Here is a 23,541-nt window from a genome sequence, read left to right on the forward strand (position 1 = left end):
TAGCTTTTTACTACTGCTGCTACAATAAGCCAACATTGGTTATTACAGTTGCAGTCGCCTATAATATTTTTTATTTTTTATTTGACAAAGCAAATGTTAGGCTAGTAATTTTGATCAGTGGAGCTCCTTTAGTGTCCAAGCTGACAGCTAATGGTTTATTTAAAATTCCCAAATCTGTCTCTTTTTTTTTTTTTTTTGTTGAGAAAAGTGTAGTTGCCTTCTTCCAGCTGACCCGCAGTGCACAGCAGCAGGTGGAGGCAGTGGTTGGATCGGAGAAAAAACCCAAAATTTCTCTAGAATCTAAGATTTTGACACAGAAAAGTTTCAACAGGAGTACGCGCTCTGTTGGTGTCGTACCCGGCCGTTGATGGCGTCCATGTCCAGTTCTGCTTTCTTGGCCCATTTCTGCCAGAAGTCTGGATCCTCCAGAGAAATGTCTGTTCGGTTTCCTGTTGCAACGAAACTGGCCTGCAGGCAGATGAAAACATGTTTGTGTAATTATGACACACTCGGCTGAAGGCACACAGAGAGAACAGGCTCTGCGTGAGAGGAAGCAAAAATGAAACAAATAAAAGGAATTTCACCTTTGCAAACGTGGAGCCTTTGCCCTCCGACTCGATGGTGATGGTGTGGGTTCGTCTCTGGAGGATCTGGTCAATGTCTTCCTCGCAGAATTTCGAGCCTTCGTCTTCTTCGTCCATCAGAGCGCCATAAGCGCCTTTTCTCAGTAGGTCTTCAATCTCTTTCTTAGACAACTGCTGGACCTGGACAAGGAGTTTTAATTGGAAAAAATAATCAAAAGGTGGTCAAAAACAAGYCAGATTCTGAAATCAGACATTTTGGCCAGGATGGTAAAGCTGTGAGAGAGGATCTGGTGGGACTCACCCCGCTGTTTGAGTTCTCTCGGCCGCTCATGCTCTGGAGGACGGCCTTATCGAGCCCGAGCTTCAGACTGGCCTTGTCAAACATCTCCCGCTCGTAGCTGTTCCTGGTGATCAGGCGGTAGATCTTCACCGACTTGGACTGGCCGATACGATGACATCTCGCCTGAGCCTGGTGGAGAATTTTGAGACTTTTTTTCCCCGCCAGTTCACATGTCCCACTGTTACCAGTGGGACATGTTCCTACCAATCAGAAGACTAAATATATCGTCTGGTGAGCGAACAGATTGGCAAACAGTCGGGATGGATAATTGGGAAAAGTGGATGAACAGAAATGAATGGATGCAGGGATGGATAAATGGATGAACTAACTGAGAGATGGACATTTACCAAACAATCAGGTGGTTGGACAGCTAATTATCGGATGAATAGACAGAAAAATCTAGAAACACAAATGTTTTTATGCCACGTTTTCCCCATTTATACCCATTTGAATTTAGAAAATACCTAAATTGCTTATTTTTCCACACAAGATCCAAGAATTCTATTCTTAAAAATTTCGAAAAAGCCAGATGCAATAAAAAGGGACTCAGCGGCAGCACGGGGTGCATACCTGAAGGTCATTCTGAGGGTTCCAGTCAGAGTCGAAGATGATGCATGTATCCGCTGCGGTTAAGTTGATGCCAAGCCCACCGGCTCTGGTGCAGAGCAGGAAGACGAATCGGTCCGAGTCTGGTCTGGAAAACCTGTCGATGGCCGCCTGTCGCAGGTTCCCCCGAACGCGGCCGTCTATTCGTTCATATGGATAGCTGTGTGGAAAAAAAGGAATGAAATAAGTTCCAACAATAACAGGATGTCTGCTTAGTAATCTCTGTCAGCTTTATTTCCATTCACCTTAACACAAAGTTTTACTTTTTTAACCTACAGGAAATCAAATTGTCATGTTGTAGAAGTTCTTTCAAGGAAAGGCTGGTAAAATTAAACAAATTCTTGATGTTGGAGGACATTTGTCCACAATCAATTAATATTTAATAAAGAAGATAAAGACTATTGCTAAATCTCTACCCAACCCACAAGTTGTCCTGGCAGTTTCCTGCTTTACCAGGAAGAGGCAGATATATTTGTGGTGTGTCGAATAGAGCAGGAGCTTCTTAAAGAGACAGAGGTCAATTTCTAGGTGTCAAATTGCGAAGTCAAATTTCATTTAAATTATGTTTGATACATGCAGGTAGGCCTGCCACGATAGCAAATATTTCTGGACAATAAACTGTCCAAGAAATTATTGTGAGAAAAGACATTGTTTTGAGATCATTTAAAAGTAATATACATTGATAATGGCATAATAACATAAGTTTTCCCTTTCAAAGATGAATAAACTTTWATTTTGAGAAGTGATTTTAAATATCCAAAACAAAACATGATCAAAAACAATAAATAAAAAAGGAAATGAAAACCACACACAACCTATATCATAAATAAAATGGATTATGATGCTTCTGTAAACAAAAACGCCCTTAAAAAAAAAAACAGACTGGAAATTATCGAGTTCATTTAAATTTATCATGCACTAGGCTTATATACAGTATTTTGTATTTTAAACTTGATTTTGCCATAAAATGRCGATATGTGCTTGGACAATACATGGTACCTTCCACTTTAAAACCCTTGGTAACACAAGGAAACCTGCATCAAACAAGCTAGAAACAGGTTTGTCTCCCTGCTCACCGTCTCTGGATGAGGTAGTCCTCCAGAATGTCCAGGCAGCGGACCATCTGACTGAAAATCAACACCCTGTGTCCTCCGGCTTTCAGTTTGGGCAGCAGCTTGTCGATGAGCACCAGCTTCCCGGCCCCCTGGATCATAGCTTGGAGGGCCATTTCAGGCACATCAATCCTGCCGCCGTGGGAATCCCTGAACTCCTCGATGATCTTCTCCTCCGCTCCTGGACRGCAGACAGGAAAAAGACAATCATCATAAACGGCGTTCTGGGCCAATTTACAGCACTATCCATCCATTACAGGGAAGAGCACGCACCATTTATGAGGTAGGGGTGGTTGCAGCATTTCCTCAGCTCCATCATGGTGTTGAGGAGGTTGGGCACACTAGCTGATCCACTTCCTCCCGCGCCTCCTTTGGACAGGAAGGAGAAGTTTTTCTCCAGAATGGCCCGATAGTATTTCTTCTGGATGTTGGTCAACTCCACCTAACAACAACAAATCGATCGGCTTATTTCATTTCTCCACTTGAGAAGCTTTCCTATATGAGAAAGCACTTTGAGGGCAAGTCCTCTACCTCTATAATGGTTTCTTCTTTGGGGGCCAGGTTCTTCTCCACATCCTCCTTCAGTCTTCTAAGCATCATGGGCTTCAGAATGCCTTGAAGTTTTTGGACCTGACATACGCAAAGAACAATGTTATTTACCAGGTAATTTATGGGAGGCTTAGAGATATTTTCCTTTGTGTTCACAGCGTTGCGGTGGTTAGCGCCAGCTACCTGTTCTTCAGTCTTCAAGTCTCCAAATTCAGTCATGAAAGTCTGTTCAGACGGGAATCTCTCTGGTTCCAGGAAGTTGAGTAAGCTGAAGAGCTCCTCCACTGTGTTCTGAAGAGGAGTTCCTGTCAACAAGACTTTGTGCTCCTGGAGGACAAAGCAGACAGAGGATATACAAATTTAGCGTTTCTAAAATTAAAAAGCAGGAAGTGTCTGCGGGACTTTGAAATCCTGGAAAGATGGGAAAGAGAGATTACATTAGCAAAGCCGAAACACTGGGCTAATTAAAATGAGTCTTCCTTCTTTCTAACTCTCAGCACGTCCCCAAGAAAAAAAAAAGAAAAAAAATTACATCCACTCACCATATCCATCATCTTGAGCCCCTCCAGCAGCTTGCAGTTGCGGTTTTTGAGGCGGTGGGCTTCGTCGATCACCACACAGCGCCACGGGATGCTGCGTAGCTCCGGACAGTCGGCGAGGATCATCTCGAAGGTTGTGATGACAGCATGGAAGCGATACACGCCTTTTACTATCTTACCCTGGAGAAATGTGCAAAGKAGAACGAGGACAATAATGAAGGGTGCTGAGAAGAATAAGTAACCCTCATTCATTATTGATCCCTGAAATATGGTCGCACAGAATCATCAATCTACAAGTAAAAAGCCAGGCAACACTGTGAAGCGAGCATTTTGAACAAATCTGTCTACATATTTTAGAAAATTTAAAGATAAATTATATTCTGTGCCTCAACCCAACTCAATAAATTTATTTGAGTGCTATTTAAAACCCCTCCTACATCTCATCTTTTAAAATAGGATGACCAGCGCCTTGAATCGTTTCACAAACTATCACATTACAATCACAAACTCCTGCTTATTGAGCTTTTATGTGACAGATCGTGGCAGAGTATTGCATTAATAAATGTGCAAAATGTCCGACATACTTTTTACTTCATACCATCGGCGTCAATATTTGCAGCTGAAAGTAATTTGGATTATGTGTCTACCAGTTTTACAAAGTGTAAAGACAGAAAATTTCACCACACACTCCCAATTTGATGGCCCAGTCAAAGTTAAGATGCAACTTTGACCGGAGTCAATATTATTTGATCTAAACTATTGCCTAGTAGCTCTGGTTGCATGGTTAGGGTTGTTGTTTAACTGGAAGGTGAGATTCCAGTTGTTCGAGGGGTATAAATACTTTTACAAAGCATTGCATTGTAGAAAATGACTCAGCGCTTTAAAACCTACATCCAAAAACAATTGGATCTCTTAAACAAACACCAGAACATGGGAGTTGTTTTAAAAGTTAGGTTAGCCGCTGAGGCAGGCAGAAAAGCAGTCAAAGGGCCTCGAGGAAGGCTTTCATTAAAGCTTTCCTTCTACTACTCCATTTCAGACAAAGCACCAAGTTGTTAGACTGGAAATAATATGAAATCTCAGCTTATGTCTGGTATTTTCTTTATTTCTTTTTCTCCCATATTTCAACCAAAAAAGAAAAAAAACTAATTTCTAAAAGTGTACAAGACTCCGCAATTCAATTGCAGCTTTCATGTAGTTATYGTTCCTTGGCATCTTTTTAAAATCAGCAAAGCAACAAACATCAGTTCTGCGTTGCCATTTTRCMCTCAACATTTTTCCCTTCGTTTAGATTTTTACAAAACGCTAATTTATGTTGAAGCCTGCACATGCATGTTTGCATAGAAATGTCTCTGGCGTCTCCAGTCTGCGGAGGATACAGTGGATGGGAGAAAAGAACACAAGGTGCCATCTTCACGACGACCTGGAGGATTACCTCAGGCAGGATTAGAACGAGCAGCCAGCGAGCGCGCCGCTACTACAGCTTATTTTCTTCGGGGACTCGCTGTGGTGGAGGTTATGCCGAGAGATGTTTGCAGCATTGTACAATGAGAGCTTACAGTATAACAGCTTACAGCTACAGGACTGTAAAGAGCTTAAGTGGCCAAGGAGCCGTGTTCATCCTCGGCCAGCTCAATATTTTCCCGTCACTGAGGGGGTGTTCAGATGTGCTGACCGATCTATGCAAAAAGGTCTTGTTTATAACAGGCCTCCTGCACATCCCACTTCTCACATGAACACAGTTAACGGATAAAATATCAGGGCTAATAATAGCTGCAGACATCTCCTTAAAAGGACATATATACTTTATAGACAGAGAACCTGAAAATCTTTTTTTTATATGCACTTTGAGCATGGAAGTCAAGCAATGTCCAAATATAAAACTGCTTAAAATGTCATTTAAGAAGATGGTCATCACTGCATATCAATAGGAGAAATACTTACTGTTGATACTGCTGTGATCAATTTTATTGTTACTATTTAATAAAGTTATTACTGCATTATTATTGATTTAGAAAGAACTTTAACATGTTGAAAACGAAGCTCTCATAATAGCACACAATTATAAATGCACTGTACTAGTTAGATATGGATATAAAAAATACTAAAAGAATGTTAAAACCAAGTTAATGTGAATAATAATTTATCGAATGATGATATAGATGTGAGAGGGGTGGGTTTAAATATAAGTCCATACTTCTACCCACTCCTTTGAATGTGTAAATTTACTACTGTTCTTTTGTTTCGATTGCTTTTCTTTGTATATAACTATTATTTTACTACACTACGTCCAATAAAGCTAAACTTTAAAATGGCACAAAAATTGAACATTTCGGGTTGCACCTCCCTACAACAGACAGCCACTACCGAATATCAATAATATAAAAGACGTGTGGCTACCAAGAAACAACATGAAACATAACACAAGCTGGAGGGACAGAACATTAATACCACAACAAAGCCACATATGGGGATGAAAACTACCTGCAAAATAAACCAAGTTTCCTTAAAATAACTTACTGACAGAGACATGACTGCAGTTAAAACTAAAAAGTGAACTGTATGACTAATATCTAGTACTGTTCATTTTATTTTATGTTTCTCACCTTTCAAAATGGAAATTATAACTACTAGTCAAAAACAAGGCAAAAGGAAAATTATGTCATTACAAAAAAGTGAAAAATAAATCCTGCAAGTTCATAAATTCTTCTTATTAGCAGCTCTTTTAAGCTGTGAACGTAATTTAACTGGGAGAGAATGAGTAAGAAGTCCTGCACAGGCCTTTTTATTTTTAATTTTTTTTTACCTGTGTGTCTCTGTAGTACATCTCATAAGCCTGGATGGTTTTCCGGCTGGCCTGGCTGCCATGGTAGACCACCACATTGAGCTCCGTCCAGGTCCTGAACTCTCTCTCCCAGTTAGGGATGGTGGAGAGAGGGGCGATGATCAGGAATGGCCCCTCGATGCTCTTCATGTATATCTCATAGAGGAATGTAATGGACTGGATGGTCTTCCCAAGGCCCATCTCGTCTGCCAGGATACAGTTACGTCTGCGGATGATGATGATGATGATGATGGTGACGTGGACAGGATGAAAAGTCAAAAACAGAGGATTTTAGATTCTTTGTATTTAGTGTCACTGAACTGTAAGAATTTCTCCTGCTTTCGACGTAGGCGCTCTGTGTACACTGAGGCCCTGATGTTAAATTCCATGAATTTTCAAGACCCGCCTTCATAAAATAAAAGATTTTTTTTCCCCCATTCTGGTTCAGCAACGCCAATTTTCCAGTAGGGTTTGTCAGTTTGCCTTCCACTGCTGTGATCTAATGCAAAAAACACACGGGACACGTTTGGAAAAATACTTGGTAATGCATCTCTGGAAAAGTCTGTCTTCCTCTGCAGCTTGACCATATTTCTTAAATATGTGTCAGATAGTAAAGAAAATCCAACTGCGGTATTCACTTTCAAACGGATGACAGGCTCAAACGCACCATTTGTAATCTTTAATTCAATTCCTTCGAGCGCGCTTGCCTAAAAGACTCAACATACAACTGGAGAGTATATTTTACTCCTGGATGGCGCCAGTGGGGAAACTTAAACAGCAAGATCGAACCGAGACACTTAATGTTAACTTTAATGTCCACTTAAGTCGACTTAATGAAGTGCTGTTTCATGCACAGGACAGAGCACCGGTTAGGAGATTCATCTTGGACAACACAATTAATAGTCACTTACGAGTTGTACCAGTTGAAAGTCAGCCAGTTGAGGCCTTCGAGCTGGTATTCCCTGAGTGCGTTGCCATTCCTGTACTCTCTGGAGCTCTCCAGCTTCTTCCAGTCGGCTGCAGAAGGCCGATCCTTGACACAAGTAGAAATGATACGAGGTTGTTAAAGCGCAGAGAGGCTCATTAATCCCCGGTGAATTATCAGGGCGAGGCTCCTGAAGTCGGGGCTGCGGCTTTTAAAGCTCACTTTTTCAGCTCWAATGAGCAACTTCTGCTTTTGGACGTACGTTACAAACGATTCCTGTCCGAGCCACTCAGTTGCTCCTGCATGATGCTTTTATTAGCATTTCGGTTTTAAATATGCGAGAAAGTAGTAGTTATGCATCTTCATTGCTTTCGGTAAGACGATCCCTTCTGGAAAACCGAGACGAAGATAGCTTTATGTTCAAACGGTGAGGAGGTGAGTTGGGTCGATTTGCACAATCTGCCTGTGATACGGTGACACATGATCCAGAGAGTCGACGCGGAGAGGAAAAATGAGCTGCCAGCTTGTCAAAYGGTACGCAACTGAACAATCTGGAGCATTCACAGCATCACAGTAACAGGTTGATGCATGGGTGGATAGAGACCATTTTGAAACTAAAAATATAGACATTTATTTTTGATTTACAGCAAATTTGCACATTTTGTATATTTTTAATTAACCACCTCMCATTCATTTGGACTAGAGTAATTTTTTTAGAATTACGCTGTATTTATGTTGAAATTTTTGCCTTACTTTACAGTATTTTTATTGTGTTCCTATATGCATTTCATATTCTGTCTGAGTCTATTTGCCGTTATTGCTCATCACTTTGCTGCTGTTGCAAAGAAATTTCCCCATTGTGGGACAATAAGGATATCTGTGTCTTATTTATATATGGCATTTCTAATCAGGATAAATATGGATCCTAAAAAACAAAAACAAAGCAGGAAAAGGCAGAGGGTTAAGTTGCTTGAATAGATGRGTGGACAAAAATAAAAATACTAATGAGATGGTTGGATGTAGAAGGAAGTTGGGGAAAATGTGCTTAAATAAAAGTTGGATGATTAAACAAATAGATGGACATGGATCRTTTTGGGGAATAAACTCTGAAAATACAAACTTTCATCTTTTTCAATAACTCTACTTAAAAATTCCTCTAGCTTAAAAATTTCCCCAAATTCCCAATTGTTCCAGATGAAACTGTAAAGGAACTCAGTTTTAAGTTCATTTGGGATTTTTCTTCATGGGTTACASAAACCGCTGTAGAGCAATAGGCTACACTCTGAAGTTCCTCCTCAGAGGGAAATGAAAGTCTACTGCAATAGTTGCCGTCTGACAATAACTAGTGGTTAAATAAATCCCCCTCCAAGTGCCGCCACTGCATGATGGAGCATTTCTAATATCTTCCTTAAGGGAAAACAAGACAGTCGTTGAAAAGACGGACACGGGAGCAGAAAGAGGGATGGAGGAAAAAACACCGCAGCCAGCCAGCTCCCTCTGTTAAGCATTAAACATACTGTTAGTGGTTTGGCCAGGCCACAAGAGCAGGGCGTGTGTTCATCAGCGTGTGTGCTGAGAGCGTACGACCACAAGAACGTGGCCCTGTGGAAACCAGTTAAAGGAGCCGTAAATCTGGAGGAGGAGGAAGCCGGCCAACAGACACAGAAAAGTACCGGCACGCCCACCGGGCGGCCAGCACCCGGAGAGCATCTACTCACCACTCGGTTAGTGTTGGGTTCGCGCGCTGCGATGCGTTCGTATTCATCTATCTTAGACTGGTCGATGTCTGCCTTCAGCTCCCAGGTGGCGTCTTCATAAGGCAAACTGCACCATTTTACCAAATATAAGGTGACAATCTAGATGGAGAAACAGGTTTGGTCAACTTTAAGAAAAATAATATAAAATAAATAAATAAATTGTGGTGAGAAAAAAACCAAGAAATGAGAAAACCAAGAAAAAAAGAGCAAAGTACCTCTCCATTTTCATCTGTGCTCTCTGAAACATCCAGGACTCGGTCCACCTCCACATAGTCCGGGTTGAAAGGCTCATCGTCCATCTGCGAGATGGATTAGAAATTAACCAAGTTATTTAATTTCCAAGAAGAAAATAAAACATCAAATATCAAAAAAGGCCGTTATGATTAACAAATGAATCATGACTAATCAATTATTTAAAAAATCGTCAACTAATCTGGTAATCAATTAATCGTTAGCTGGAATATGCAGCTGAAAGAACAACATACTCAGAGCAGCAAGTAAGTCAAAACTGTACAAACAACATATACATTTTCCATTTAATGTAAATAAACTTTCTTTGTAAATATGTTCTACACAGTATTCCTCAAGTGCTATTTTTATCTTCACCTGGCTCTATTTTTGTAAAAATAAATAAATAAATAAAAATATCCCACTAAACACCCTCTTCTATCTTGTCCTACAAGTGTAAACTTGGGGAATGCTATGCTACTGCATTTCAGGTAATGACATATTTTCTTATTTTTTGAATTATTGAATTATTTGTTTAATTGAATCTTTTAATAATATCGTATAATAAAAGAACTTAAGTGGTTAACAAAATGCGCAGAATATGTTCATTTTTCACTGATATATCAGCAGAATAATTGATTACTAAAATAGTTGTTAGTTACATCTAGTTTTAAATATTGATTAAAAAAAACAAGTGGATTCACCATTTTGGTGCAGATGGTTTTAGCAGTAAGTGTTGAGATAGCAGATCTCTGCTCTTACCTCAGTGATGAAGTTGTTGAGTTGCTGCTTGGCTCTAAACCTCTTTATCTTCTGGTGGATTCTCTTGTCCTTCTCCAGCTCCTCCAGCTCCGACCAGCGACAGTGCAGGTACGAACTGAAACAAAACAGACACTTCAGTTTTTTCAGAGCAACGCTGCAAATACACCCAATCTTAGTAGGTATTTTTGATCTAGTTTGTAGTGCAAATATGTCAGCACACTTGAAATAAGACAAAACTGACTTATAAGTAAATTTTCAGCAAGATGTAGGAGCTTATTTTAAGTTAATAATCCTGATTATTATCYGTCAGTGGAACTAATACTTTTTCATCAATATTAATGAAATTATTGACTTAAAACAAGCTCCCGCTTCTTTTCRAAAATAATTGGTAAAATTTTGTGTTTTTGCAGTGAAGAAATTCATTCAAGCAAATGCCACAGGGAACTAGCTGGGTCGAGAGAAGGCAACATCTTTAACATTCCCTTCTCTTCTGGTTAAGTTTGAAAGTGTTATGAAACAGAAATGATTCTGACCAAGACTGATAAGGATAAATTCAGGCTATTGCAAACACGTATTATTGGACAAGATTGCACAAAATATTACACTAAAGTACAAACAATAATTAATTATACTTAGATGACAAGTATACTGATCAAATTTAACTAATTGTTTGCAGCWAAATTTCAGTATTAATTTGATAAAAGGGAAACCATTTTTGCTRGTACTGAAACACCTGGTGTTGTTTCTGATGGGACGAGGCAGTAAGCTGCTGTTGTGTTAGCGCAGGAAGTGTAAAAGTKAAAGATAAAAAAWAAGATAAGTGCTGTAAAAGTCAACATATAAAAGCGTGCGCTGACTTTGTCACAAACGCATCACGCCTTTGAGTCACAGATGTGCTGTGCAACCAGTCGGGCCTCAAGTCTTACAACAAAAGATGTTGGTTTAAACATTTTTAATGCAGCCCAACCTGTTGATTATGTCCCATTTAGTTTGTCATTACTTTATGAAGATTCTGCAGCATGTGCAGTTCAGAGACGGGGCTCATTTTTGCATGAACTGCATAAAAATGGACAGATTCAAGGTACATCAGTGTTGAAACAAAAAAAAAAAAACAAAAAAAAAATTCTGTCAGATCATTCCTATGGGCTAAAGTTCTTTGAAAATTACAGACGTTGTGGTGCTGAAACAAACATATAAAAAAATTTGAARGATTGTTTCCATTTCCAATATTGCTTTTTATGTTTTGTAGCTTTTACAGTATAAATATTTTTTTATTTATTTTGATTTCTGAAAGATTAAGACTCCACACCACTATTTAACTTTGCTTGTCAGATGTGTAAAGAAATGTTCAAATCTACTGTCGACGTGAAATTTCTCCCCCCCCCCCATCTCAGCCAAATGGTAACCTTGACACAAAAGGCCAGCATGACAGGAATATCATGCATTTAGCAATACGATGGCATGCAGAGACCGCGCTGCTACCACTTATATTATTGATGCTAGAATAGATCTGAAACCAAAATAGGAGCGATTGGCACATAAAAGAAAATTGAATACGGCTTTTCAGGCAGAATGTCCTGAGCTTTTCACACTAATAGACCAATGGACGCCCTGGTGTGTGTGTGTAGAGAGAACGGGTCTAAAAAAAGAAGAATCCTTGCTGTGAAAGACAAAAGAGGTAGAGAGCTGAGAAAAAAAAACCTCAAGCTACAACTTACAAGCCCTTGAACTTGACGTAGAACTCCTCCACCTCCACTTCCTCGCCTGACTCCAGCTGAAAAGGAGGGAGAAAATAAGAAAGGTTAATAATCACAGCAAATATAGTGGCAGAACGGTGAAAGAGCAGAAGTGGCTCGTCGTTGTTATACAACATGTGGTTAAAAYGGTGAAGTGGGCGCGCAAGGAGCCTGCACACCATTTCACACCAACTATCAGTTAGGGGGGTCGGACTTAGAAGAAGGTTCAGTTTCTGTTGTCAGTCTTGTACATATGGGACCTTTTGATGACAATTAGTCAAACTGAAGAATACATTTAGGTGTTTTTCTACACAAAACAAATTCAAATTGAAATTTGTGAGTAAAAAAAAACAACAAAAAAAACTTTATTCTCACACTTGTGAAATAAGAAAACCCAGTAGCTCTTAAGTTGCCCTGACTCATTCAGTTTAATGTAGCTGCAGCAGGCGCGCACACACACACACACACACACACACACACACACACACACACACACACACACACACACACACACACACACACACACACACACACACACACACAGAATCATTGTACTACCACTACTACTGTAATGCCATGAATCATCAATCACACACGCGCGCACACACTGCCTGAGGAAACACTAGCTTGGCGTCTGGCTTAGCTAGCGTTGTGGTTTTGGCTGTGTGCCAAGCCTGGGGTCAACTCTGAATGGAGCTGTGAGAAAGGGTGTGTGTGTGTGCGTGTGTGTGTGGAGAGTCCCCCCACTGGGAGTTGGCTGGCAAAGCACAATTGGCTGGTGAGTGAGTGTGTGTGTTGGCTGAGCGACGACTTTTCCTTAGTTAAGGCGCATAAAACAAAGCGGGGCCGACGCACACGCAGTCAATCAGAAACACACATATTGAATTACAAGAACTCCTGTATCTGCTTACAAAGTGAATACGGACCGTCTTAGCAGTCTGTGTGTGAGGGCATATGTCTGACTGTCCGCGTGTGTGAGCGCGCCTGTGTAATCTCCCTAGGCCAGCTGTGGAGCRACTACTCGCATGACGTAAACCATGACTCAGGCCAGTCTGAGTCATGTCCGCGCATGCATCTGCGTGATGTGTCACAGTCTGAGATGAGCTATACGGTATAAAATATTTGCTCCCTTTACACACATTTTAGTGACACGCAGGTCTCAATTCATATAATTTAATAAGATGTCARCAAACCCTTTGCAGTTCGGTTCTGCTGCAGTCAACTCCCTTGTGTTTCATGGACCCTACTTTGTGCATCATATCGGAACAGGAAGTGGCCAACTAACAACTGTTCCCCCAGAGTCGGGAACATGAAACTGATCTAAATACCGCTCTCCTGGTTGCAGCCAAACCCAGACTCATGCATGGCATTGCGAGACAGAGAGGCATGATTTGGCCCTCCAGGGAAYGCTCCTCCAAAGGCTCTAGAGTTCAGCGGCGGCGAGCTTTAGTTCACACTCGCGGTTCCGACTCTCTGCATTCCAATTGGTGATGTAAGGCTTGGATGCAGCTGCTTGGAAATACTTTTATCTGTTGGCACTTTCCATCAAAATAAGGTTTGTAGTAAAAATGCTGGCATATCTCTTAACGACCCGAGTGACCTCTGTAGTTCCAGGTCTTAGAAGAAGGCCAGGATAATTTTTGGCAGAACCTTGCCAGCCTTTGTGGGCAGCATGCTCCCCTTTGGAGACACACAAAGCCATATTAGAAGACCAAGAGACTGAAAAGAATCTTTTGTTCCAGCTGCTATTAGCCAAGTCCACATCGTATGGTCTTGCATTTTTTGTAACTTTTTGTATGCGTTTTTAATGTCTTCACTGCTGCCTGCACAACAAATTGCCCCTTGGGGGTAGAAAAGTTTACATGACTCATTCCATGAAGCTCTCTAATCACTGATCTTGAGCTAATCTGAAGGACACAGACTTTGGAAGTCTGCAGATATGAACACTGCTGAATGCTGGTGAGTTGCTGTTAACATACTTTCTTATATTAACACCAATAGTTCACTTTGTGATATTTAAAAGCAAGAAGCGTCCAAACTCAGAGCAACACATTCTGTCACTTGTTTCTGTAGAAACAGATTGCATGCCTAGCTGCTTGGTATTAAGCTAAAGTGGTTGAAACATCTGACTTAATTGTTTCAAAGGRGGTGGGGGGAGTGAATACTTTTTGAAATGTATTGTACGTACTTGCTTCTTGGCGCTGCGCATACCCATGATCTTCTCCACAACAGGCCCTTCAGCCTCAGTCAGATCCTAAAGCAAGAGAACAATTACAGTTTTGTTGTAGATTAGTAAAATAAAAGTCTACAAATATTTGCTTTGTGAATGGAAGTAGTTGTATGGAAAGCTAACTTCATGAGAAGGTAAAAAAAAAACTGTAATCTTTGGTGAGTAAAAAGTAATAGTGAAGCAAGATGAACCGATTATTAGAATCCCAGGCCTCACCTGTTGTTGTGAGGAGGACGAGGGAGATTTTGGTGTTGGTGAATCGTCTCCGCTGTCATCGTCCTCAGAGATCCTGAACTCCAGGTCCTCCGTGTACCTCTTCCTCTTYACCTGCCGACTCGAACGGCGCTTCTGGACGGAAGAAACACATCAGCATTGKCTTACAAAAACATTCACTCCCCTTGACCTTAATTACATTTCGTCACATCACATCYGCAAGCTTTAATGGTTTTCATTAGGATTTCATGTGACTGACAAAGTTAAAGTGACGCATGATTAAAATTTAAAGGAAAAATACTGTTTAAGGTTTTCCACTAATAAAAATTGCGTATCCAACTGATACCGCTAAATAGACCAAGAAACCTAGCAGATATGCCAGGAGGAAAAGCAAGGCAGTTTAATTAAGGGTTGCGTAATAAAACAATCCATCAAGTTTTGAACACCTGCCTGGCCTCTGCGCATTTGCTCATCCAAATATGGGTAAAGTCTGGCACAACTGCAAACCTACCAGGAGATCATGACACTGTCTGCCTGAACTGAGAGAATCAAAAAAGCTGAAAGAAAGCGACAAGAAATTATGTTTGCAGCAGCAAACGGATGCTTTGGTCAGATAGCAAGACTGAACWTTTTGGTCTATAAAGCAGTGAAACTGAATGCAAGCCACTGCCACACTTTTCAGATTTTTAATCGAAAAACATTTTCAAGACCTTGCACTTAACAACTGCTAACTACGGTATGTCGGTTTCTTAAAATATTAAAAGTGCATGGAAGTTTTCAAGGTAGAAATTCAAATATTTTTTTAAACACATGGTTCAGCATTTAACTTAATTAATTCACTTTCCCCTCCAAAAAACAGCCTTCATTTTCATAATGCCTATCCACGCAAGTCAGCAAAATGCTGATTATTTTAATGCCTAAAATCTTGCTATAAAAAGAAAAAAGGAAAACACCGATGTGAGGCTTTAGGGAACATATTAGCAACACAGCTGCTAACGTACCTTTTTTCTGTTGGAAACCAGGACTCTTCACGGGCAACAATAAGATTTACTCATAAATCTCAGTGTGAGGAGGGGATGCAACAGCTTGCTTTTGTTCCTCTAATTAGCACTTCACATTTTAAGCAGGCATTTATAAAGGAGTGCATCATGGTGCACGCTACTGGGGTTTGATAGCAAAGAGGTTAAATAGTAAATCTGAAGCAAAATGTTTCCAAAATACATCACTGGCTAAAAAGTTGCTGACAGAGGATGGTGACAACCCAATGGGCGCGGTTGGCCCGCGGGTCTGTCAACAAGGCTGGTTTACAACACAAACGTTCACTGGCTCAGCGCCTTCTCTACAAGCTGTGACCGTGAGTGATCAGAAGTGGTTTGATGGCCTTCTGCTTTTTTAGCTGGGCTTCCTGAAATAGCCGTGCTGTGGTTATTAGAGTTGTGAATTTGTATTCCTCCCCCACTTCCTAAATTGTCAAATCTCGCAAAAAAAAAAATTCAGGATATTTTTCAGGATTTGTACACTTTTCCTACAGTAAAATTCAAGTAATTTTCAAGCATTTTCTAGGTAAGTTTAAAAAAAATGTCCAGCACTACACTTTGGAGCTGAAAACAAAACAAAAAAGCATTCAACAAATAGAAATATTTTTGCTAATTCTAACTGACCTAAACCAAGAAAAGTTTAGTCTGATTTAACTTCTGACAGTGAGAAAAAAAGTATGTTTTTATTAGGTGTATRAAAATATCTAGTTTTCCAAAATTAGGCTTTGAACCAAGTGTTAGATTTCACTTCAATTCAAAACTGTGCGGTTTGAATATCAAGCACTTTCAAGGACTTTATACAGAAATAAAGCACTTTCCAAATGCTGAAAACACCCAATTGAAATTCAAGCGTTTAAGGATTTCAAGCACCTGTCTCTTGCCTACCTGCACACCATCATCATCCTCCTCTTCAGGAGGAGAGGGTAGTGGAGACTTCACCTCCACATCGTCACCGACTGACAACTCTCTCTTCCTCTTGGCGTCCTTCTTAGCAGCGCTGGCCCCGCCCTCTGATTCCACCTTTTTACTGCTGCGGGAATAAACGATTAAAAACATGTAAGCAGCAGGATTTGAAAAAGGGTAAAAATACAACAAAACTCATTCTTTGTAAGACTATCTTAGTAAAAGACAACCAAACCTTCATGTACGTGTGTGTGCGTATTTTTGTGTGTATCTGTCTGTCCCAGGGCAATCGCCATGTTTGATTTACCCATTTAGAAATCATTAGTGTGCCTAAGGCTCTGGCACACAGGGGGTTAATATGATGAAAGACTGCATGGAGGCATGGGAGCAAGATGGAGAGATACAGGCACAGAGAGGAAGCGAGAGGGGGGTCCGGAGAGACAGACAGGCAGACAGAGAGAGAGGCCCCTGAGAGAGGAGGTGGGCGGAGCCAAGCTCTCCCCAGGCCTCCACTAATCTCTGGCATGGAGAGGAAGAGGAGCTGGCTCCATCTGCGAGTGTGTGTGCAGTAACACCACAGAGGTGAGAGGACACTCAGCATCCCTCCGCTGTCTCTCGTACAGCATGTCTCCGTGTTCTTATGCGCCGCTCGCAGGAAGCCAACTCGCTCACAGTTCGTCCTTTATTGCTTTAATCCCGAGTCTGATCGGCCRCGTTTAAGGGCAAATTCGCAATTCATCACTCGTGTGTATTCCTGCCGTTTTTAGAACAATGCCAGGCTTATTAGGTAGACGTGCATTTCTGCAGTGCTGATTTTCTATTACACGGTACAGTACGGTCCAACTCCACATGACTTCTGCCTCATTTTTCACCGCAGATAGGATCATCTTGACATGTGGAGGATAAGCTTTTTATCACTGCAGCACGTGTGAAGCTGTGGTGACAAAAACAACTTCACTGCCCAAGTTTCAGTACAACTCTATTAGCCAACACATGTCTTCTAACGCTTCATTTAGACAGAGCGGTACGAAATGGGTCGATGCAGTTTCCTACATTATTTTAACAATTGGGGTGGAGGTACTGGTGTCAAACAGTCCATCGGTTGGTGGACAGATAAACATCATTGCTTACGATAAGCACAAGAAACACTGCTGTGTTATGTTTGTCGTTAAGCTAACATAATGTCACATTATGCATAACGCCACTTTGAGTTTAATCTCGACTGTTCAGTGCCTCAGGATCCACTGTATCTGGCGGTGGAAACGATTTCTGAAGTACGCTGGACCATAAAGTGGCATACCGAACTGTACCACTCGGTGGAAATGAGGCATTAGTGACAGAAAATGTTTGGCAAGTCAGTAGATCAGACTTGCCAGAAAATTGCCAGAAAACGTGCAAAGAAAATTTGGGTGGAGCAGCTTTTGCTGTTTCAGTATTGCACATTAAGTTTCCGTTTTCATAGTATGTTTCAAAAGCCAGAGAGTAAAAGTAAAGCAGTGTGCTTTGACTGTGACCTAATATTTACTCATTGTTCAATTTGGTTTTCTTAACACTGGTTAGGCTCCTGTGTGTTAATTTTCTGCTATATGTTAGCTCTGTGTGTATGAGTTTAAAGTTTTATGGTATTCAATGTCCTAATCAGATATGTATATAATATGGGCAATTGATAAAGCTACTAATCTCATTAGAACATATTTACTTTACTTTCCAGATGAAAATATGGCAAGTCTGTGTCCTGAGAGAAGCAGAACCTATGAAACATCTCCACCTGCTTCAGCCAGAATTTTAGAAAAGAGGCTTAATTTTTAAAGCAATCAACAAAATACTTCAAGGTAAAAAAAAACCAAACCAAAAATAATAACCGACAAATATGTTCCCTGTAGCAGTTCCCTACAATGCAGTGCGGCATTTTTCAAGTGAAGATGTTACAGCATGAGTGCTCACTATTCATGTGAGAGTAAACATCAGAAGAGAAATTGGAGAACATAAAACAATTTTTATTATTTCAGACAACTTGGTGCTGCCAAAAAAAATTCTTTAATAATAAACTAAAACTTTCCACATCATTATCTACAATATTTGTTGCACTGACTAGATTTAAAGGCAAAAAATGATATTTGTAAAGCATTTCTGAAGATTCAAAATTATTTTAAAAAAATTAACATGGCTGAATGATTTCATAAAGTTGCTCACACTTGGGATTAAAATATGTTTCTCCAAAAACATGGAACTGGATCCCAGATAGAACCAGCAGCGTTTGGATACAACAGGCCGATTTCCATTACAATACAAATGTTACATTATATCTTTAGGCCAGACGGAAACAATTGTCCAACTAACCTCCTCCCAAACTGACGTTAAAACTGTGTGTGTGTGTGTGTGTGTGTTTTTTTTTTCTGGGCTGAGTCTGCCCTCTGCAGAACTGTACGCCAGGATCGCTCTCCTCCACCGCCTCCCCTCCTTCCTTCTGCTCTCTCCCCTCTCTCTATCTCTCACCCCCTCTCTGTCCCTGGGGCCCTTCTCCTTTCATCCTCACGCCAAGAGCAATCACCATCTCCGTGGTAACGGCTGGTCATGTGACCTGCACCTGTTCCTCTGGCTGGTCGCCACACGCTGGAGCCATCTGGCCACACACACACACACACACACACACACACACACACATCTCCACTTGGCTGCCTTCTCCCCTCTCTTCCTCCTAGCGTCTTCATGGCCTCACTTCCTAACTGCAACATCACCTCTCGGCTCGGAGCATCTCTTCAGCCCTCTTCACACCAATCTTTCACCTCTAAGAGCCTTTCGCAATCAATGAATCAAATCGGGACAATAAAGTGGACTTTGGCAACTTTCTTTTTCTCAAATGTGCCACCTTAAGCATGTTTTGGTTCCAACAAAAAATAATTTTACATTTTAAGAAAATTACAAACAAAGCATGTAAATCGCTTAAGCAAGGTCTTACAGTCACTACTGTTTGAGATTGAGAATTTATTTAAGAGCCAAACACGCATTGTGTCTTAGTTCTGATATAAATTATATGTCTCTATTAAACTTTACTAGCATGTTATAGTCCTAATTTCTGCTTTTAGACTTTCTACTGGCGGTGAAGATGACACAGAAAGCCTTTCAAGTCAGACTCACCCAGCACTGTAAGCATTTTTCAAAAAGCTTAAATAAACCAGCTGACTTGCTTTTTCAACCTACTTACTGCACAAAATTGCAGATATGGTTTAAATTTTAAGCTAAGTGCTTTCACAGTTTTTGGGGATGAAACTTATTAAATCTTATTTTATACAGGCATTTATGTCAGTGAAATTTTACTTACTACTGGAAACGTAGAAGCCCAATAGAAGTAGGAAACTTCGAGACACTGTTCATAGCATTGTACAAACAAGTTACAATGTTTACTGCACTTTTCTGAAAGCACATTAAATTAACTTCAAAAAGTAAGAAAAATTTTAATAAGTTATAACTTAAAGAATCACAGAAATATTTAATGTAAACCAAATAGCAGGGCTGTATCTCGTTAGCAGCGTTTCCATTAACCATCTAATTGCACTCAATGAAAATGAGTCAATTAAAAAAAAAAAAAAAACTCCGATTTTTACAAAAAAAAATAAATAAAAAATTACGCTAGGATGTTTTGCATTTCACAAAACTGTAATGGAAACACGTTTTTACGAGTCACGTGATCAACAACCAGATGTTACTTCTGGCGGAAAAGATGAAGACAGGAAGTTGTGATGGCCTGTTTTTAATGACTTGAACAAATTTATTCATGTGTTTTAATTGACATTTGCAGAATATTGATAAAGTATGTACGTTTGTAATGGAAATACAGCTAGTGTGGCTTTCTAATGGTAAGGCCCTGCAAAAGACAGTGATGGGAGCTTAGGTCACTGGAGCACTCCTCCCATATTGTTGGAGGCTCCTCACGTTATTTCTATAAAGTTTATAAACTGTTGCAAACAGTACAGTAACCTTATATGCAGAACCAGCAGATACACGTTTACACGTTACACGTTTCTGCCTCAAGCTGTTCCTGAATCAGCCTTTTAGATTGTGCTTTTTATATTTCTGAGCTTATTTTACGTGTCTGTCTTTGTATCACACCGAGWACAATAATCTTTTTCTTTTTAGCTAATCAAATAAATGCCAAAAAAAACAAAAAGACAATGGATCAATAACAAATCAACCTGACAAAAAAACTCAACTTTTGATAGAAATTTAGAAATGGTTGAATCACAGGGAACAAATTAGCAATGGAAAAAACTATTTTTTTCCAATTCCGAAGCAAATGACAGTTTCTCCTTTTTCTACCTTCTCAAATGTGTCTCATTCACCCTGATGTAGGTGTGTAGCAAGGCCATTCACACATCCTAGTCTGCTATGGAGCACTATGGGAACCATCAACAAGGGAGCTGAGATGATGCTTTTGGATCTGAACAGTGAAAAATAGGAACAGGAGCTTCCAAGTAAAATACGGAGAGTGATGGAGACAGGAAGAAGACAACAGCAAAGAGGGTCGGAGTGTAAGGGACACCTGCTGCTGTGATGAGTCACAGCACCAAGCCTCTTTGGCCCCTCCTCTTGAAAAGAGACATAAAGAGGGCCAGAAGGCAACGTGCATGCAAACATCTCTGCATGTTCAGAAAGTGCTGTGTGTGCATTCACGTCTGCAGACATGCACAAAGCAAGCTGCCTGCATGCAGGTTGGACTTCTTTGTGTATTGCAAACAAATCACCCCTGCACACACAAACATACGCGCAGAGGGAAGGGTGTGGCAGCTGAGAGTGGTGTTATTTATAGATGTGCTTCCTCAGAGAGAGGTAGACGGAGGCGGCGTGATGGAGGGAGCAGGGGGGGAAAATGAGGATGGAGAGGAAAGGCAAGGTCAGAGGAGAGCAGTTAGCTGACTGGACAAGTAAACCACCTGATTCTCGCCGCATCGCTCACACCCACTCCTGGACAGCTCAGAGCATCAGTAAAGTGCACAACAGAGAACGGCCTTTGTTTTGTGTTTTAAATCAAATTTGACAGTGTTTTTTTCTTTTTCTTTTTGCCATAATGAGTTAATGAACCAGGCACTTCCTTACTTGAAAAAAATTTAATAGGCCTGGGCCAGTTACCGGTGACAAAGTGTACACTGGTTTTAGAATGTCAGTTTTGCCGCTAAACTTTGTCATCAAAACAATTTTATGATCTAAGGTGTTTTTATTGAAATGCCAAGGAAAAGTGTTGGACAGAACCTTCACTACAGGGCAAAAGTTTAGAAGCAAGATCAAATTAGCATAAAAGAAAAAGCAGAAAGAGCATATCTTCATTTGTTCATAACTTTAACAAAAATGTAATTTTTGTTAAATTTTATTGTCGCTCACAATGAAATTTTACTACAAATGGGAAAAAGTAATTTCTTGTAGTTCGCTTTCTTTACAGTAACATTGTTTGGCTGTAAGAGCAGCATCGCATGTATACTATTTGAAAACTGATTTGTTTTATTTTTTCTTAATTTTGCACTGAAGAAGTCAAGACTCTCGTAAACCTTAAACATAAAATTTTACTTTTAACATCTATTTAGCAGTGGGATGGTAAAATCTCAGTCTACCTGAAGGGAAACCAAGGAAAACTGTGCAGGTTACCTAAAACAAAGTGATCATATGGTGAATGCATGCAAACCCCCCCCCCCCCACAAAACTACAGCTAAATTTTAAGGAAAAAATTGTGAATCAAAACTTCAGGTTGCTTTCAAATGACTAAGTCCAGATTATTAAGTATGCATTTTTCATTTATATTTTTTAAAAATGCTGTCAAACCATGTGTTTTTTTACTTAAAATTTTAGTAGAATGTCACACCAGCCCATGCGCCTCCTTTACAGCTTGCAGTAAAAAAACAACAACAAAAAAAACAAGCACCGGTAGATTATAGTTGGCTGTCATTCATTGGTTAAAAAGTAGAAGCACATGTTATTAGGTGGAGTTAATAAATTTGCATGTTTTTAGAGATATTCAGCAAAAATCAATCCCAACAGGAAAAGTCAGTAACAAATACAGCATAAATAAATTACCGAAATGCAACAGAACATGCTCATAAAAAATGAAAAATGAGAACACTCACATACACACCATTATCCCGATTTCAAAGTCTGCAAAGGGGCCTATATAAAATGAACTGCCTGGTGTGCAAACTGTTGTTGCCCCAACTTATTCTGCAAACGCTTTGCTGACAAAGTGCGACTTCTGAGAATGCCACAAACATGTCAATAAATGGTAGTGAAACCCAAAAAGCAGCCTGTGCTCAGATGGTTTTACAGCGCAGCTCAACATCCCGTTTACACTCATAAAGTAAAGCCTTCCGTCTGCTCTACGGCGGTTTATTTGTTCATACAGAAATGCAAATACAGCAAACAGAGAAGAAAAAAAAACATATTGCAGTGTGGTGTGACAAAGAGAGAGAGAGAGAGAGAGAGAGAGAGAGAGAGAGAGAGAGAGAGAGAGAGAAACTTAAGGTTTGCAGCATATATTGCCTGCCCAAAAATCTAATGGAACATGAATGCTGGCAGCACCCAAAAACTTTTCTTTTTAAATAGAAAAAGGTTTTGTGTTATGGCTTTAAGATGCAGTAAATGAGGCTTTTAAGGACATCATCGGATTTGGGAAGGAAGTCCTGCTGCTAAGAACAGCTAAGAAAATATCTCTACTTAATGGCAATTAACATGTAAAACTTTTAAATGATGTTTTGTCATTAAAAAGACACTTGTTAAAAGACTGGAAGGCTTGTTTATGGAGAATGAGCTATGACTAATGAACTCAAGTTCATAAAAGCCATGCCAAATTTCTTCCCAAAAACAAATAAACAAAAAAAATTATGCTGTATTGATCAAGTGTTATGCAAGTCCTTGACTTCAATTACAAAAAGCAGATATCGGAGGGGAAGAGATGACGAGCCCCATCGGGAAGGGGTGGATTTGGGAAAGGAAGGAATAAAACAGGAGATAAATGGGTGATTGCAGAGGTCCACCATTTTAGAATAGGAGTGAATGGCCGGCAGCCATTATTATGCTAAATTAACCTGAGAGCTCCAGGCCACCACTCAAGATGGAGGAAAGCCTGACAACAGATAAGAGCCAGTTTAGTTTACCAACACACACAGGGCTGAGAATGGACTCCCCACCCCCACATTTCCTCTGCCCGCCCGCCC

At 40.2% G+C, this 23,541-nt stretch overlaps 1 protein-coding gene across 1 annotated transcript in view; it reads right to left on the minus strand.

The window, feature by feature from the left end:
• Nucleotides 1-23,541, minus strand: part of chd7 (chromodomain helicase DNA binding protein 7) — a 95,062-nt gene that overhangs the window by 29,323 nt on the left and 42,198 nt on the right. The window contains exons 5-22 of the mRNA XM_008433709.2: nt 16,328-16,472; nt 14,409-14,540; nt 14,151-14,216; nt 11,945-12,000; nt 10,227-10,341; nt 9,452-9,535; nt 9,198-9,335; nt 7,466-7,587; nt 6,537-6,780; nt 3,734-3,910; nt 3,375-3,518; nt 3,174-3,272; nt 2,916-3,084; nt 2,607-2,823; nt 1,495-1,690; nt 886-1,053; nt 585-764; nt 358-468 (exon numbers count right to left, since the gene is read on the minus strand). Coding sequence (XP_008431931.1) covers nt 358-468; nt 585-764; nt 886-1,053; nt 1,495-1,690; nt 2,607-2,823; nt 2,916-3,084; nt 3,174-3,272; nt 3,375-3,518; nt 3,734-3,910; nt 6,537-6,780; nt 7,466-7,587; nt 9,198-9,335; nt 9,452-9,535; nt 10,227-10,341; nt 11,945-12,000; nt 14,151-14,216; nt 14,409-14,540; nt 16,328-16,472 — 2,563 coding nt within the window. The remainder of the gene's footprint in view (nt 1-357; nt 469-584; nt 765-885; nt 1,054-1,494; nt 1,691-2,606; nt 2,824-2,915; nt 3,085-3,173; nt 3,273-3,374; nt 3,519-3,733; nt 3,911-6,536; nt 6,781-7,465; nt 7,588-9,197; nt 9,336-9,451; nt 9,536-10,226; nt 10,342-11,944; nt 12,001-14,150; nt 14,217-14,408; nt 14,541-16,327; nt 16,473-23,541) is intronic.

The sequence above is a fragment of the Poecilia reticulata genome, linkage group LG17, assembly GCF_000633615.1.
Source record: "Poecilia reticulata strain Guanapo linkage group LG17, Guppy_female_1.0+MT, whole genome shotgun sequence".
NCBI lineage: Eukaryota > Metazoa > Chordata > Actinopteri > Cyprinodontiformes > Poeciliidae > Poecilia > Poecilia reticulata.